This window comes from Pristis pectinata, chromosome 1 (genome assembly GCF_009764475.1).
Source record: "Pristis pectinata isolate sPriPec2 chromosome 1, sPriPec2.1.pri, whole genome shotgun sequence".
Classification (NCBI taxonomy): Eukaryota; Metazoa; Chordata; class Chondrichthyes; order Rhinopristiformes; family Pristidae; genus Pristis; species Pristis pectinata.
Genome location: NC_067405.1, coordinates 32471824 through 32482801, shown reverse-complemented (window position 1 = coordinate 32482801; position 10978 = coordinate 32471824). Strand labels below are relative to the sequence as shown.

General features: G+C 39.3%; 1 protein-coding gene across 1 annotated transcript; it reads left to right on the top strand.

The window, feature by feature from the left end:
* Window positions 1-9011: 9011 nt before the first annotated feature.
* Window positions 9012-10239, top strand: c1ql2 (complement component 1, q subcomponent-like 2). Its single transcript, XM_052022522.1, has 2 exons — window positions 9012-9593; window positions 10135-10239. Exons 1-2 carry the CDS (start codon window positions 9012-9014, stop codon window positions 10237-10239), a joined length of 687 nt encoding a protein of 228 aa, XP_051878482.1.
* Window positions 10240-10978: the final 739 nt, after the last annotated feature.

Below are 10978 nucleotides of genomic sequence, written 5' to 3'. Positions count from 1 at the left end.
AATAAGGTGCAAGGTTATAATGAGGTAGATTGTGAGGTCAAGAGTCCATCTTATTGTACAAGGAATTGTTCAATAGTCTTATAACAGTGGGATAGAAGCTGTCCTTGAGCCTGGTGGTACATGCTTTCAGGCTTTTGTATCTTCTGCCCGATGGGAGAGGGGAGAAAAGAGAATGTCTGGGGTGGGTGGGGTCTTTGATTATGCTGGCTGCTTTACCGAGGCAGCGAGAAGTATAGACAGAGTCCATGGAAGGGAGGCTGGTTTCCATAATGTGCTGAGCTGTGTCCACAACTCTCTGCAGTTTCTTGTGATCACAGACAGAGCAGTTGTCATACTACACTGTGATGCATCCAGATAGGAAGCTTTCTAAGGTGTATCAATAAAAATTGGCGAGGGATAAAAACTGGTGAAGCTAATAAATTAGCATACTCTGAAGTCTGATAATTTTGATTTTTTTTGACTAATCAGTACCTTGAAGGTAATTTTTCCATTGTGTGTACATACTTTTATATTGGATAAGCAGTTTATTAGTGATATAGTGGGGTACAAGGCAATTCAATATAAGTCAAATATAAATATATTTATATATTTATTAATATTGGAAATGATCCAAATATATATTGACAAAATATATATGTTATAGCAAGAGCATTGTTAATATTCTCTTTGTTCCTGTTTGGTTACTCAGATTAGCTCCTTAGATCTTATTCCATTCCTTTCATTGAAGTGTCTACTTCCAGATCAGTGAACACTAAATACAAATCATGAGTTAAAAATAACTATCATGGAGATGCTGTATGTGAAAATTTGAAAAATGGTTACCAGAAGGGATTCTATAACCTGTTGTCATGTGATGTGATCTGGCCCTGTGTGAGAATTTTGCAATGGTGATCTTAATGCCAAACTCTCATGTATTCTGAATCTTCCACTGCTTTAAATATGCTGTACCAATAATCTCAATTTCTCAAATTCTTGTTTGATTTTCCTGCCTCCCCTTGATAAATACACACAAAGTGCTCTGTATTTCCTATTACCCAGGCTACTCCGACAGCCCCTCCCAAACCCATGACCTCTAACATCAGGAAGGACAAGGGCAGATGGAAACATCGGTACCTGTATGTTCCCCTCCAAGTTGTGCATCATCTTGATGTGGAAGTATATCACTGTTCTTCATCAGTGCTGGGTCTAAATCCTGGAAATCTCTGCCGACCAGCACTCTGGGTAAGTACCTTCACCAGAAGAATTGCAGAGGTTCAATACGACTAGTCAACACTAATTTACTGAAGGCAATTAGGGATGGACAATCAATGTTAACCTTGCCGATGGTACACAGATTAAAAAAAATATGAAAATAATCAAAATTGTACACAATTTGAAGGTCTATCCAATTAGTACTACTCCCCTGCCTTTTACCCATTTCCCAGCAATTTTTATAGTAGCAAAATACTGCAGATGCAGGAAACCTGATGTAGGAACAAAGGAGCAGGGTTGGCTATTGAACCCTCAAGCCTGTTCTGCCAATAATTTGAGATCACTGTTTGATTTGTAACCTAACTCCATATATTTCCATTTTACCACCATCTTTAATATATTTAGTTAACAAAAATCTATCAGTCTGAGATCAAAGTTAAAATTGACCTTTATCAATATAATTTACGGAAAAAAGTTCCCAATTCCTAATGAGTTTAGTTTTTAGAAGCATTTCCAAACTTCACTTTCAAAATGCCTGCCTCTAAATTTTAGACTTTATCCTGTATTCATAGCTTTATCTGTGCAAATAATTTCCCTCTATCTGCTCTTTGAATTCCCTTCAATGCCTTGATTAAGTCACTTTCTAACCTTCTAAATTCCAAGGAAAGCAATCTTACTTTGTGTAATCTTTCCTCATAATTTAACCCAGAGTTCATGTACCATTCTGGTAAATTAATGCTCCATTCCCTCCAAAGCCAATCCATTCTTCCTAAGTTGTTGTGTCCACAAATGCTTCAGTATTCTAATTTAATCAGGGCTTTGTACAGCTGTAGTATAATGTCTGCCCCTTGTATTCCAATTTACTAGGTAAAGCCAGAATTAGATCAAGCTTTTTGATTATTTTCTGTACATATCCATAACATTTGATGTTCTGTGCACATGGTCTCTTATGTGTCTTTATACCTCTGCTAGATTAAGCTTTTAAGTATTTCGAAAGTACTCTGATCTATCCAAAGTTGATGTTCATATTCGCCAACACTAAAATCCATTTGCATGAGTTTCAACGATTTATATAATCTGTTAATATTTCTGTAACTTAATGCCTCTATCTACATTGCTTGCAATGTCACCTGTCTTTATATCATCAATACACTTGTATACACAACCTCCTCATCCATCTACTAAGTATGTTATAATACAGTGAATGTGAGGCTCTTATAAGGCACCAAACCACAGTTTGACAGTTACCCCTATTCTCTGTCTCTTACAGCTCAGCTAATTTGCAAGCTAACTCAATAATTTGTCTTCAATTCCATGAGCTTCAACTTTAGCCCAAATGAATAATCATCCATATAAATCAGAACAATACATCTTCTCCTGTCCACTACTTTCCTCACCATTTCAAAGAATTCAATCAAGTTTGTCAGGCATGACCTATCCATTCTAAATCCATGCTGGCTCTCTCTATTTAACTAAAAGAATTCAAGGCGTTTAGATGATCCCTAATTATAATTTTTGTTTGTAACTCCTCAGTGGAACAAAAGTTGTGCATATGAATTCTCAGATCTCTATTTTTCACCCTACTGTACTTCATGTTTGTGCAATATGTATTTATTTCCTATTTGCATATTCTTTTTGGTTAATGAATTCAGAAATTATAAACTATAATATTGGAAAGCATGATCCCATGCATCAGTTGGGTAAGACTCGTTCTTCCTTTTGTTCCGATTTTGCATGGCAAAACAAATCACAATCAATTCTCACCAATCAGCAATACATAAAGGATAATAGGATTTCTTATGATTCAGAGCACAAACTAACCTGTTGTTATATTACATCTGAATCTTGCATCTACAACTCTAAGGCTTCTGTTCCATTTTCACTTTCTCCATCACATCTATCCTGACAATTTCAGCTCCTACACCAGTGCTTTTGAAGGTCTTCTGTTTTTGTCATCTGAGGATTCCCCTCCCAGTGTAGATGACACAGTTCTCTTCTCATTTTTTTTTCCATTCTTTCAACAGCTTCCAATCCACTAGCAAAATTTAAACAAATCCAGAGATGGAAGACCTGTTTTTTCTCTTCCTCCATTTTCACGAACCAATAATATCACTATTTAAATAACACTTTCTGTTTTTCCTACCAAAGTGGAAAAGATCACATTTGTATATGTCATGCTGCATTTGTCACATATCTACTCAACTTGAAGCATCTTCGTACCCTTTACACAGCTCATAATCCCACCCACTTTCATGTTGTTGGCAAACATAGAAATACTGCATTTGGTTCTCTTATCTAAACCGTTGATAATATTATGAATAGCAGGGGCTCAAGTCAATGATCCCTGCAGTACCCCACTAGTCACCAGTTGCCACTTCAAAAAAAGACACATTTATTCCTTCTTTCTTTTTCCTGCCTGTCAACCAATTTTTAACTCAATTCCATGTGTTTTAATTTTACAAATTGACCTCTTAGGTGGAACTTTATCAAAGGCCTTCTGAATATTCAAATACACCACATTCAATTCTACCAGTTACATTCTCAAAAAACTTAAATACATTTACCAAAAATGATTTCCCTTCCACATTGACTTTATTTAATCCTATTAATATTTTTCTTTATAGTAGATTCTAGCAATTTCCCTACTGTTGATGTTTGGCTGATCAGCCTATAGTTCCCTGTTTTCTCTCTCCCTCCTCTTTTTTTAAATGGTGAATTTACATTTTCCTCTAGCCGATCTACAGGAACCATTCCATAATTTATAGAATTTTGGAAGGTGACGACTTATGCAACCATGTATATCTATATAGATCTCTTGACAGAGATCTTGGTATTCTCTTGAGCATAGACGAGGTCCTAGAGGACTGGAGAATGCCCAGTGTTGTTTCTCTGTTTAAGAAGGACAATAGAAACAAATCAGGAAATTATAGACCAGTGAGCCTTACATCAGTGGTAGGGAAATTATTGGATATGTTTCATAGGGATAGGATCTACTTGCATCTGGAAAAGCATAGACTTATTAAGGTTGGTCAGCATAGAGTCATAGAGTTGTACAGCACAGACACAGGCTCTTCAGCCCAGCTCATCCAGGCCAACCAAGTTGCCCACCTGAGCTAGTCCCATTTGCCTGCATTTGGCCCATATCCCTCTGAACTTTTCCTATCCTTGTTCCTGTCTAAATATTTTTTAAACTTTGTAATTGTACCCGCCTCTACCACTTCCTCTGGCAGCTTTTTCCATATAATCTATCACCCTCTGTGTGAAAAACTTGCCCCTCAGGTCCCCTTTAAATCTCTCCTCTGTCATCTTTAATCTCTGCCCTCTGGTTTAGATTCCCCTACCCTGGGAAAAAGACTGTGACCTTTCACCTTATCTATGCCCCTCATGATTTTGTATACCTCTATAAGGTCACGCCTCAGCCCACTACACTTCAAGGATAGCAGTCCCAGTCTATCCAGTCTGTCCTTATAACTCAAGCCCTCCAGTTCTGGGAACATCCTTGCAAAACTTTTCTGCATCCATTCCAGCTTAACAATATCCTCCTATAACTAGGCAACCAGAACTACACACTCTCTCCATACTCCAAGTGTGGACAGACCAACATCTTGAACAATTATAAAATTAAGTCCCAACTCTTGTTCTCATGACTTTGCAAGCATGGCCTTGTGCAGGGAAGGTCATGTCTTTCAAACTTGATTGAACTTTTTGAGGTGGTGACGAAGATGATTGATGAGGGTAGGCCAGTGAATGCTCTATACATGGACTTTAGTGAAGCTTTTGGCAAGGTTCCTTATGGTCGGCTGATCCAGAAGATTAAGGCACATGGGATCCATGGTGACTTGGTAAATTGGATTCAAAATTGCTTGACCATAGACCACAGAGGGTAGTGGTAGAGGGGTGTAATTCTGCATGGAGGTCTGTAACCAATGGTGTTCTGTAAGGATCAGAACTGGGACCTCTGTTGTTTGTGATACGTATAAAAGATTTGGATGGAAATGTAGGTGGGCTGATTAGTCAGTGTGTAAACAACACAAAAATTGGTGGAGTTGTAGGTAGTGTGGAAGGTTGTCAAAGGATCCAGCAGGATATAGACCATTTGGAAATATGGCCAGAAAAATGGCAGATGGAGTTTAATCTGAACAAGTCTGAGGTGTTGCACTTTGGGAGGTCAAATGTAAGTGGAAAGTATGCAGGGATATGCAGAGGGATTGAAGTGCAGAGGGATCTTGGAGTACAAGTCCATAGCTCTCTGAAAGTGGCAACACAAGTAGATAAGGTAGTAAGAAGGCATAAAGCTTGCTTACCTTCATCAGTCAGGGTGTTGAATACAAAAGTCAGGAAGTCATGTCATAGCTGTATAAAGTTAGGCCACATTTGGAATCCTGTGTGCAATTCTGGTCACCTCATTACAGGAAGGATTAGACTGGGACTGCTATCCTTGAAATGTAGAGGGCTGAGGTGTGACCTTATAGAGGTATACAAAATCATGAGGGGCATAGATAAGGTGAAAGGTCACAGTCTTTTTCCCAGGGTAGGGGAATCTAAACCAGAGGGCAGAGATTAAAGATGACAGAGGAGAGATTTAAAGGGGACCTGAGGGGCAAGTTTTTCACACAGAGGGTGATAGATTATATGGAAAAAGCTGCCAGAGGAAGTGGTAGAGGCGGGTACAATTACAAAGTTTAAAAAATATTTAGACAGGAACAAGGATAGGAAAAGTTCAGAGGGATATGGGACAAGTGCAGGATTATTTGGCTTTGGAGAGGGTGCAGAAGGAGTTCATTGGGATATTTCCTGGATTCAAGTGCATTAACTATAAAGAAAGGTTGGACAAAATTAGATTGTTTTCATTGGAGCTTTGGAGGCTGAGGGGTAACCTGAAAGAAGTACATAAAATTATGAGAGGAATAGAGAGGGTAGATAGTCAGAGTCTTTTTCCCAGGGTGGAAGTGTCAAATATTAGAGGGTATAGCTTTAAAGTGATAGTGGGAAAGTTTAAATGAGATTTATGAATCATGTTTTTTTAAACAGAGAGTGAGGTGCCTGGAATGTGCTGCTGGGGAAGAGGTGGAAGCAGATAGGACTGCAATGTTTATGAGGCATGTAGACAGACACTTGATCAGTTAGGGAATGGAGGGACATAGACAGATGTGCAGGCAGATGTGCAGTTTAGATTGGCATCATGGTTGACATGGTGGGCTAAAGGGCCTGTTCGTGTGTTGTACTATGTTATCTTCAATGTTCTATTATTTTCATGGATACCTCTCTTAGTACTCTGGGATGCAATTTATCAGATCCAGGGGGTTTATTGGCTTTCAGTACCATTAATTTCTCCAGCACTTTTTTTTACTCATTCTAATTTCATCTAATCACTCTTTTCCAGTTGGCTCTTGATTCCCAGCATTTTGAGGAAATTATGTATGTGAAAACAGAACAAAAGTACTGTATTTGTTTAATCATTCTGCCATTTCTTTGTTCCCTTTTAGAAATTCCCTTGTGTCTGACTGTAATAAATCTACATTTATCCATTTTTGTTGAATTTTATCCTGGTCTCAATCCTCAAGCCTGTTACTTTTTCTAGCAACTTTATATGGATCAAAAATTATCTTTGTCTTTTGTAAGTCAGAGTTGGGTCACTTTTCCTTATTTGTTTTTGCACCAGAAAGGAATTTATAACTATTACAGTTCTTGCATTCATTCCTTAAATGTTAACCATTGCCTGTCTACTTGTCATGCCTTTTGGTGATGTTCTCCAATGGTCTTAGCCAACTCACTCATTTGTGAATCCGACAGTTTAATGGTAAAAATAACTACACAACTCACTCAAATAAAATCAGAAGGTATGTTTATTTGAAACCCACAGTAACCAACAGAAACAATGTAAGGAATCAGTCAAGTCAACTTTACTCTTTAAGGCAGTTGGTCAGTGTACATGCATAAGTGTAATTGGTTTATAGTGGCATTTCACCTGGGTTGGAAGGAGGATAAGCTAGGTCATGTTAAAGTAAGTACTAATCCTCTTTACATTTTATTATTCATAAACTTTGCAAGTCGACATTTTCCAGAAATAAATAGACTCCTGGTGAATCCATCCCATCAAATGGCCATGCCCTAGATGGCCAAAAAATCTGTGTGAGAATTTGGGCTCACACAGACGCCATTGTGCTAGTCGCAAGTTGTTTCTTATTTAGGAAACCTGACTTAAGCTGACTGAATTCATCCTATAAATTGATGTCCGTGGACGTCAGTTCTGGATCAATGTCATGGAATGCGATACCCTAATACTATCGTGGAGATTAGAATAACAGCGCTTAAAGTTGTGAAAAGGTCAAAATAAGAATTTAAAATAACTGAGATATTGTAATTTAAATCCCAACCTGTAGCTATGGTTACGCGATCATAACTGCAAAGTATTTGAGGCATATAGTCCTTAGTAGTCTTAGGTTGTTAGATTATTGTATAGCTAGAGATGATAGTTTTTCCATTGCAAATGTACAGATATGGTTGATATAAACGCAAAACGTTGTGAGGACACTGGAAATCTGAAATAAAACAAATACAGAGATTGCAAGAGCACTGAAAATGTCAGGTAGCACTAATGGAGAGAGAAATAGAGTTATGTCAGGTCAACGAAAGGTCACTTCCCAGTATTATCGTTTTATTGTATGCAAGTGCAGTAACGGCTTCTATACAGGTTGCATTCAGATATTCGTTTTATTTACTAGATCTAGTTGTCAGTTAGCTATGTATCAATTTAATAATGACCACTCCAAATACATTGTTATGGAATTCTCGAGAGCGGCCAAATTCGGTCACTCGGTCTAATGAAAACGTGCAGTCTCAATATCGACGTCGTCTTCACAATTTTTCTGTCACAAATTCCTAATGCACATCACAGGTTTAATATATTGTTGGCGTGGCGAGTTAATAGAACGCATTATCCTGTACCTCAACTTGCAACCAATTATAATAATAAGTGACTTAAGCTCACAAAGTTGTTTAATTTTTTTACCAATCCTTTGAATGTACTCCTCCCCTCTTCCCTCCGTCGTTACTCCACCCATCTCAGAGTTCAGCTTCTGGTCTGTTAGTCCTTTAACTTCTTTATCAGACTACGTATTTATTTAATTAGCACAGCATTTAAAAAAATGTAGAACATTTTCATGATCATAGTTCATGGTTTGTTTTGATTGACATCACTGTCAACTCGGAGAGAAAAAAAATGCCGTGCCTGTCGACAATATCCTTTAGCCGCTTGATTGAAAGCGCCTCTTCTTATATTCTCTAAGTAGCGCGAAAATATCAGTCATTTAACAGGCTGCCAGAAAACTTCCGAAGGACACATGTGTTTGTGAAACTTTCTGCATCACAAAATATCCTTAAGCTGGGACTCTCAAACTATTAAAAAAAACATGATGTGAATATTGATCCGCGATTAATCCACATTGCATTTGGCATTGCCCTGGACCCATTACGTCAGTGGGTTTTGTTGCAGTCCAGGGGCTGCGATTGCTGCAGGTGCCTGTTGAAAGCGTTTGTAGCTGCCAAGCCATGCCACGATGAATAGAAGTCGCTGAAGCTAACTGAGTCTGGCAGTACTGGCAGTCATCGCCCGTGGAGCTCCGAGCTTTTAGTTAAGAGAAGTCGTATTCTTCCCTTATATATTTAAGGCATAGAGCAGACTGCTCGCTGTTGTCCTGCTGGAAATATATAGAGGTACATAAGCTACCAACATTACTTCTAAAAGTAAAGAGTTACTGGATTTGGCTTCTCGGATTTTCCGAAGAAAGCGTCTAGTCGCGGCACTGGTGAGCGTCATCATGGTGCTGATCCTGCTTGTAGCTATCCCACTCGTGGTCCAGAGTACCAACGCTGCCGCTCACTATGAGATGCTGGGGACTTGCAGGATGATCTGTGATCCCTACAGCCCCAAACAGGGCAACACGGCCGTGGAGGTCATGCAGGATTTTAGTGCCATCCCTCCACCGCCCTTCATCCAAGGGCCAAAAGGAGAACCTGGACGGACAGGAAAGCCTGGGCCAAGAGGTCCTCCAGGTGAACCCGGGCCACCGGGTCCAAGGGGGCCACCGGGAGAGAAGGGGGATCTGGTTAAGTCTGGCTTTCCGGCGCTGACCGCCTCAGGGGGACCGGTTACAGGAGCACTGAGCGCCACCGCTTTCAGCAGCCCGAAGATCGCCTTTTATGTTGGCTTGAAAAGTCCGCACGAGGGATACGAAGTCCTTAAGTTTGACGATGTGGTCACCAATTTGGGAAACTACTACGACTCGACCACTGGAAAGTTTACGTGTGCTGTACCCGGGATATATTTCTTCACGTACCACGTCCTGATGAGAGGAGGTGACGGGACAAGCATGTGGGCAGACCTCTGCAAGAACGGCCAGGTGAGTGAGAGCTTGTCCTTTTTATACTGCCATGCAGATACTTCCAACCACACCACGCCTGGCTAGTATTTATAAGATATATATTATTTGCTGCTGTTTCACGGCTTCAAAGGCACCACTTGCAGCAAACTGTAAGTAACTCAGTAACACGATTTCCCGTAAAGAAATATAAGAAAACAATTGTTCAATTAAATTTAGAGGTCACAGAAAATGTCAGGCTATTTCACTACACCTAATAAAGTGCCTTTGAAGTATCAGGGTGAATTATAAGCCCAAATTTTCCTTTAATATTGATTTATAAAAATACAGTGATTTTCTGTAGTAAGTTAAATCGTCTGCCTTTATTAACGGGGAGGTTCTGACCAACCGGTCACTCAAAGTTAGAGGCGAAAGAATAGCATTAATTCAGCAAAAAGCAGGCTCCTTAGCTTGGAGCACAGTGGTTCACCCACAGTGGAGGCGGAGGAAGTGATCTGATAAATCAGTCTGGTGAAGACTACTTGAAGCTATCAATTGCCCTTTTGTCTTGCCCTTCGTTTAGGTTCGTGCCAGTGCGATTGCCCAGGACGCAGACCAGAACTATGATTACGCTAGTAACAGTGTGGTTCTTCACCTGGACACTGGAGATGAGATTATACTAAACTAGACGGCGGGAAAGCACACGGCGGCAACAATAACAAATACAGCACTTTTCTCGGGTTTCATTTTATATCCAGATTAAATAATATAGTCTAGACATTCAGAATATAAATTAGATGTTAGTTAAAGACGCTTACATGTCAATGTTAGTTGTCTGTGTTATTTAATTTTCATTTCAGACTTTTTGTACTGAATGCGTGCGTGTGGATGTCCGGATTATGCGTATTCGTAAATGAAGTTTGCTTGGCACATGGCATACTGGTTTGTAACAATGCTTTACATCAGGCATGTACGAACAGTTCTTGGGAAGATGGAGCATAAAATTGGATTATTTCCATCCCAGGTACTGAATAATGTGAAATGGCACATAACATATTAGTGCACCTTTGTACACCCAATACCTTTTTGATCGTTACACCCCAAGCCTTTGATGTATTGTTCCATTATTAAATGTCATTTTCCACAGGATTTTGCTCTAGTCCTTTACATGCACTGAAAGTAGGCGACTACCTTGGGTAATACCAAGAACACATTGAATGGTGCGGCAGGTTGGAATGGCAAGATGGCCTACTCTTGCTCCTAATTCTTATGTTCTTATAATACTGTTACTTAAGTTCTGCAGTTCATTTTTCACCATTTAATCAGGTGTTTTCTATCATATATAAATATATGAAGCTTGTATGATTGTATCACTTCACCTCCAAAGGCTGCCAAAATATTTCTATACAGATATTAAGCACTTATTT

Bases quoted from the DNA above. Each gene is read 5' to 3' on its own strand.
- c1ql2 (XM_052022522.1), top strand. From the start codon at position 9,012: ATGGTGCTGATCCTGCTTGTAGCTATCCCACTCGTGGTCCAGAGTACC. The intron at 9,594-10,134 runs GTGAGTGAGAGC...CCCTTCGTTTAG, and splicing joins ACCTCTGCAAGAACGGCCAG to GTTCGTGCCAGTGCGATTGC.